Source organism: Medicago truncatula, chromosome 8 (genome assembly GCF_003473485.1).
Source record: "Medicago truncatula cultivar Jemalong A17 chromosome 8, MtrunA17r5.0-ANR, whole genome shotgun sequence".
NCBI lineage: Eukaryota > Viridiplantae > Streptophyta > Magnoliopsida > Fabales > Fabaceae > Medicago > Medicago truncatula.
In genome coordinates this window covers 31,684,705-31,691,648 of record NC_053049.1, presented here as the reverse complement: position 1 = coordinate 31,691,648, position 6,944 = coordinate 31,684,705, and the positions used below count along the sequence as shown (strand labels likewise).

General features: G+C 29.6%; 1 protein-coding gene across 1 annotated transcript; it reads right to left on the bottom strand.

Annotated features, from left to right (window-relative positions):
- Positions 1-1,017: 1,017 nt before the first annotated feature.
- Positions 1,018-4,686, bottom strand: LOC25501461 (uncharacterized). Its single transcript, XM_013590699.3, has 7 exons — positions 4,501-4,686; positions 4,311-4,365; positions 4,072-4,120; positions 2,890-3,052; positions 2,536-2,697; positions 2,089-2,142; positions 1,018-1,542 (listed from the first exon to the last, which is right to left on the bottom strand). The coding sequence occupies exons 1-7, from the start codon at positions 4,684-4,686 to the stop codon at positions 1,018-1,020; spliced, it is 1,194 nt and encodes a 397-aa protein (XP_013446153.3).
- Positions 4,687-6,944: the final 2,258 nt, after the last annotated feature.

Here is a 6,944-nt window from a genome sequence, read left to right as displayed (position 1 = left end):
GTAAATTCAGGGACTAATTTGATATTTCGAAAAATTCAGGGACGAAATTGACCGATTTTTCAAAATTCAAGGACGAATTTGAGGTATTAGTCATTTGATATATATATGAAAGTAACTTAAAAAGAAAATAGAACATTTGTTTAGTTAAAATAATCAAAACTACCTGCTCCAAAGTACCTTAATCATATAAGAAGTTTGTAAATCATTACAATTCATAAAATAAACTAATTTAAACATAACATCAAACAAAATATGATTATAATCATGATAATCAAGTTAATTAATCTTTCATTTAGCAAGTTGAATCCTAATTAGGATATGGCCTCTCATTCAGCTAGTCAATCTTGACTATAAAGTCATCTTTAATTTTTTGGTGATTGAAGCTCCAATCCCATTGTGAACAGCCAGTGCATAATCCTCCAAACTATCCGGTGATTACGTCCCAGTTGATTTGCTGCTTTGATTCTGCTCTACATATTTGAGTGCCACATATATCAATGTCTTAACACAACTATTGTAGAATTGTACTGGCGTTGGCATTCTAAAAACATGTGATTCCCTTGCCTACATGCATAATTTTTGTAATTTTATCTGGTAAGAAAATATTCCAATATCCAAGTAGAGTTAAAAGGTTATGGGTCAATAAATCATAGTTAAAAGTTTGAAACAAAAATAAAACTATACTGAAAAACCAAAAAAGAAATTGAAAATGCCAAAAAAAAAAAAACTGAAATCAAAACCCGTAAAATATTATACCTTAATTGTGATATTTGTTTAACCAATATTTTTGTAGCACTGTAGCATTCTCCATGAAAGAAATATGGGAGGACTGATTAGAATTATAAAATAAGTGATTCTCTTTACACAATTACAAAGAGTCCAATTGGTAATAGTATCACCAATGGATAACATAAGAATAAGTCACCTGAATAAATAAAAACGCAAAAGAGATTTTGATTATTTTAATTCTATATTATTATTTTTTGAAAGATTTTCTATATAATAAATAATAATAACTCAAGGACAATTCTCATTCCTGCCAGGTCCACCATAGAAAAAGTATTTTCCCCAGTCTTTACTACTCCCTCCTTTTATATTATAACAATTTGGTTTATTTGCTATATACTTGGGATCTTCTGACAATGGATGGAAGGAGTTATCAGATTTCACAACTTGCAAATACTTAAAATATGCAGCTTTTCCATAATTCTCCTCAGCAAAATGTCCACTACCCATTTGGGTGGAAGTATGAGACCCTTTTGATTTTGAATTCACTATTTCTCCACCAAACTGAATTGCATGTGCATTATCATTGAACTGTGTGAATAAAGAGGATGGCCAATACCCAACTATTTCAGTTCCATATCCAAACCACCAGTTCCCATTGTCTTGATCCTTCCAGATCAGTAAGGTAATTTCAAATTGTCCTCCATTATATGTAGAAGTTGGAGTAATTGTACCTCCAATTACAACATTTTTGTTAGTTTGAACAAACCCTGGACATAGTAAATTGTAGCACCCAGTATTTTTATATCCATCAGCCTGCAATTAATTATAATCATAATCATTTTTCTTTTGTACAACAACACCAATTTTTTAAATACTAACAACACTTGGTAAATCACGTGTAAAAATATAGTTAATTTAATTGAGTAGATGAACTAATCAATTCATGTTAAAAATTATGGTTAATTTATTTAGAAAATATAACTTTTGTTGTTAATTAATCATTTACTTACTCAATTGAACTAGTTATTATTGTTTTTAAGTGATTAGTTATCATTATTTTTTTTGTTAATGTGCATATTACATACAAAGTATGGGTCATGCTAACCGGTGTTCCCGGGACACTGGTTAAGCATCCTATAAAAGGAAATTATTATCATAAAAGGAACCTATTTTTGATTTTATTATAAATTAATTACACAAATTTAATGCATTAACTACTATATAATTTCTTTTTTTATATCCTTAATCAATGCTCCGGGAACACCGGTTAGCATTTCCCACAAATAATATATAATATTGTACAAGAACATAGTGCTAGTATACTTTTTCACCTGATCTTTGTTCAATCAATTTACTTACCGTCCAGTAAATAAACAATCTAGGGCGGTTGTCTCCATAGAGTTGTGGGAAGACCTGCATATATAAATATTATACTTGAGTTTAGCTTGATTTGCTAAAATACAAAATTATGACATCAATAAAAGTGTTGACTTTAATTCTAACTATCTTTTATTTTTTTTAAACAAGAGTAATGCAAAGAACATTACCCCGACATATAAAATAAAAGGAATATAATGTACTACACATGACTGTGAAAAATAATTCAAAATCGTAAATGATACACGTGATTTTGCTTAAAAACAGAGACACAAAATCGTGACATAAAATATTTGTGGGATTAAAACTTGCAGAAATCTTTTAGAGAAATTAAAAACGAAATTTGAAATATTTTAAAAAATAATAATTTAACCAAAAAAAAGTTATGGAAATGAATGGATTAACTAATGAGAATAATATTTAGCATGCCTGCCAACCAGCTTCAATGGTGTTACGGTCATCTCCAAATGGATCAGATAAAATCCATATTTGAGCCAAGCTGAATTCTCCTTCGATCTCCACATTGGGGACCCACACATTTATGTCAGCCTTTGCTCCTTTGTAATTCCCAGTCACATACCCTATTGAATGCTGCATTATTTCATTTTCAACAATATCATAAGGTTTAATTTGGAGAACAATTAAATCTAATATTGGTTTGTGGTTAAGTTTCTTGTTTTAGAAGATAAAAATAGTCAGAGCAAAGATTTAAATAAATGAAATCGAAATTGCTACGTTGGATATATATGTATGTATATATGTACGATTTTTGTGATTGCATACCTCATGTTCAATGGTATTGCTGTCCATTTTAATTTGATTTAATTTTCTTCCAAATTTGCTAATAGAGCCGGCTCTTAATATGTCTTGCTCTTTTGTTCTTCCAATTGGAATTGATTCTTCGGGACATGATTCACCATATAAGCTCCAAACTTGATGATTATCACTGAAATTACCCATTTAGTTATACCCTTGTGGTCTTTTTGGATGACCCTGTATGAATATATGCATGAAAAATACCCAATTATAAATTCGAAAGGTAATAACTTAATTAACTTCAAAATAATATTTCTAAATATTAAATAATGTGGTTAAGAAAAAATTAAAAAATAAGCAGAATTACAATAGAGTTCATTTAACTTGATTAATATAAAGTCGGAAACATAATTTTTTGTGTCATGTTAGTCCTTTAATTTATATTTAAAAATGAGAATAATGTTGGACTAAAAACTTCATTTAATTTGTTATCAAAATTACATCATAGTGTTTGTTACAATATGTAATCCAACAAAATTATCGTGACCCATTTTAATTTTTAGGCTTAATTGCACTTTTGGACCTCTATCTTTTTAAAAGTTGCGGTTATGGACCCCTAACTAATTTAAATACAAAACAGCCCCCTATGTTTTGATTCTTTGGCAGTTTTGGACCCCCAGTCCATTGTTGACCCCAGTCCATTTTTTTTTTTTTTTTTGCCTTGGGGGTCCAAAACTGCCAAAGAATCAAAACATAGGGGGCTGTTTTGTATTTAAATTAGTTAGGGGTACATAACCGCAACTTTTGGAAAGATAGGGATCCAAAAGTGCAATTAAACTTAATTTTTATCTAAGAATATGATATTGTATACGTTATTGTCAATATGAGGGTTTAATTTTGGTTCTAAGAGGTAATATATTTTTTTCTAGACAAGGAGAGAGGACAGACATCAAGAGGCAACACCAACATCCCAATTAAGTTGGCATCCAGATAAACTTCCATCCTACGCCGCTAAATTCTGAAACTTTATTAAAAAAAAGAAAAAAATATATACAAAAAGAGGGGGGACTAGGCCAAAACCCTCCAAACGAAAAAAGGGGAAAAGAAAAGAAACAGCAACCTGCAAAGAGCTAAGGGAACTTATAGTTAGACAAACCAACTCTATCACGAAAGAAATCAAGATGTAACTCTATCGGGAGCGTATCTAACCAAACTGAACCCGGAATGGACAAAATGATCTGAATACCAAGGCTAAGAGCTAATATATTGTTTATAGTATATCATTTAATCATCACATACACAATTTTATAACAAAAGTTGGATCAACAATGTAAATATTTTTAAATATAATAAATGACTAATTTGAAAAGAAAAAAAATATTTTTTTTTTTGAAGAAAAAAGAAAAAAAAAATATATGTTAGTTCAGGTTTTCCTAAATATAATATACCATTGGTTTCTTCCCTTTTAACAGAAACACAATCTACTATGTCACCATCAGAACTCTGGAAAAAAAAATACACAAAAATTACATAAAACACGTTATATTCCAATACTATAAAGAGTAAATAGGAGAAACAAAGAATTTAAGTTACCCTTAAAATTAAACTACAAAAGTTTTGAGATTTATTTCAAAATACCTGAATTGTCTTAATAGGAGGCTTGTTAATCTGTTGAAGACGGTTTTTTATGGTCTTTTTCAACTTGTGAAACTTCTCTATTTGAAAAGTTTGATTCTCTAATTGATAGCTACTTGTTTTGAAAGAGTAAATAGGAGAAACAAAAGAAACAAGGAGGAGATAGATGATTATGGAGCCAGAATCCATTTTTTTTGTCGTGCTTTACTGGATTTTGATTTTCTTCCATCCAACATTAATATGACTTGTTGATGATTTTTTTAATCTTTTTTTATGTTAAATAAACAAAATATTAATCTGGTCAACGAAATTAAATTTTAGGTGGTATTAATGTGGTCAACCAAAATAATGTGTTTAGTTAATTTTATAAAATTTATTATTTTATTTTATTTTGGTAGATTTATAAAATTTATTTTATTTTTACTAAAATGTTATAAAAAAATTATTTGGTAAACCATTCATTATAAAAAATTCATTTTATTTTCCATATTATTTTCCTTATAGTTTAACATTATGTTTTATTTATTGTTTAAGGGAACTAAATTTATTTTGTTAAATATGATATATCTGCCCCTAATTATAATAACCTTTTGAGATTTTTTTTGTCCCTTTTTATTTTTACAACTAACTCTCTTAATTCTCGTCAATTTGTTAAAAGGGTTCTATATATATAAACAAATTTTACAAAAACCTAAGGCAACAGTTATTAGGTTAATGGAACAGACTCTAAAGAGTACAAGCATCTTAAGGATTCAGACTCTGAAGAAGTGAAGCTTCTGAAGTTTCAGACTCTCAAGGCCACATCAAAATCAGAATCCTCTAACTTGTTTTGTCGTCTTCTAGTGGAAGGTCACTATCAGACTCTGATAGTATAGTTTCTCTACTTTTAACTACGCGCAGAAACAACAAAGAACTTTAAGGACAAAGAGAATGAAACAGATGACTTCTTTTGAAGCAAAAGAATTTCAAGGACCTTTCAACCTTCTGAAGGACTCAAATTTATGTGTTGACACCTCTTCAACGTCTCTTAGATTTCCCTCTAAATACTGAAGGCTTGAAGAAATATAACTCTCTCAACATTTTCCTTACTCTGTCCAAATCTATAGCACACTAAACACATAGAATTTCTTACAAACTTTATATCTTAGAAATTCTTAAGTCATAAGTCAAATCTAAACCTTATTGTAATACACCTCTGATTATATATAAAGTGTAAAACCAAACAATCTTTTATTTGATTAGGTCAGATTTTAGAAGTCTCTTGCTTGTGTTTGTGCATTGAAACACTCTTTCATGTGTGATTGAACATTGAAAGTATCTTGATTGTGTGTTTTGTAACACCCTAACACCAAAAGTATATTCTAAATTAAAAATACAAATAACATTTAATCATGCAAGGATGTCACACATTCTCAACATTAAAGACACGTCAATTCATATGAAAATAGTGTAGCGAAATTAATTTCAAAGTTTAATAATATCATCTCAAGAAATCAACTAATTTTAAAAATCAAGAATCTAAACATTAAAGTTTTAAAAATAATTTAAATCCTTATTCCTTGATGTTACAGAACCAGAGCATTGACCTAAACATAAACTCCTAATGAAAAGAAGGTCTCCTTGTCATACTCCAAGCCCACAGTGTCTAAAAGTAACTTTTTAAAGTTACTCCAAATCATAACTATTTATCTTAATATTAATGAATAGCCTTAATTAATTATTATTAATATTATGGTGAGGATGTTTTACTCCATCTTTCTCCGTAAACTCACCGCCGATTGCATCAATGAATATGATCCTACAACTTTTGTATCGAAAAAAAAATGATCCTACGACTTTTTTTATAAACAAATTACTCCTTCTTTCTCCTCCCAATTTTTACGAATGAATTATGCCATCAATTGCAAAGTCTTTTTTGTTTTCTCAATCAAAACTTATTGCAATTTAATCAACACTATTGATCTGTTTGCTTTCCGATTCCTATACTCTTTTTGGTGAATCACATTCCCTACCTCTAAGACTATGATTCTTGCAGCTGGTGAAGGGATTTCAAGAGGGTTTTTTTAAAATTTTAATCATCTTAGCGGAATAAATCTCATTGAAACAGATCTTGATTAAATCATCAATCACAAATCAAACACAAACTTAAACATTTTATGGATTCATGTGAGCTACGTAGCGATGCCTCTACTTAGTCCACACGAAAAGAACTTCTCTGATAACAGTACTAGCCAATTCCAACGGAGATTAAGAGAGAACAAGGTTTAAGGAGCGGCGGCTAGGGTTTCACAACTTTTGTTAGTTAGGTTAAGCACTTTAACAAAAGTCAGTAATGCTTCATCACGTTCTATTTATAGAATCACTTGTGTGGTCAGCAAACCAAGCACTTAAGTACACTTTACCTTACGGTGCACCATATATATTTCACTCAAACACACAGTTATGAT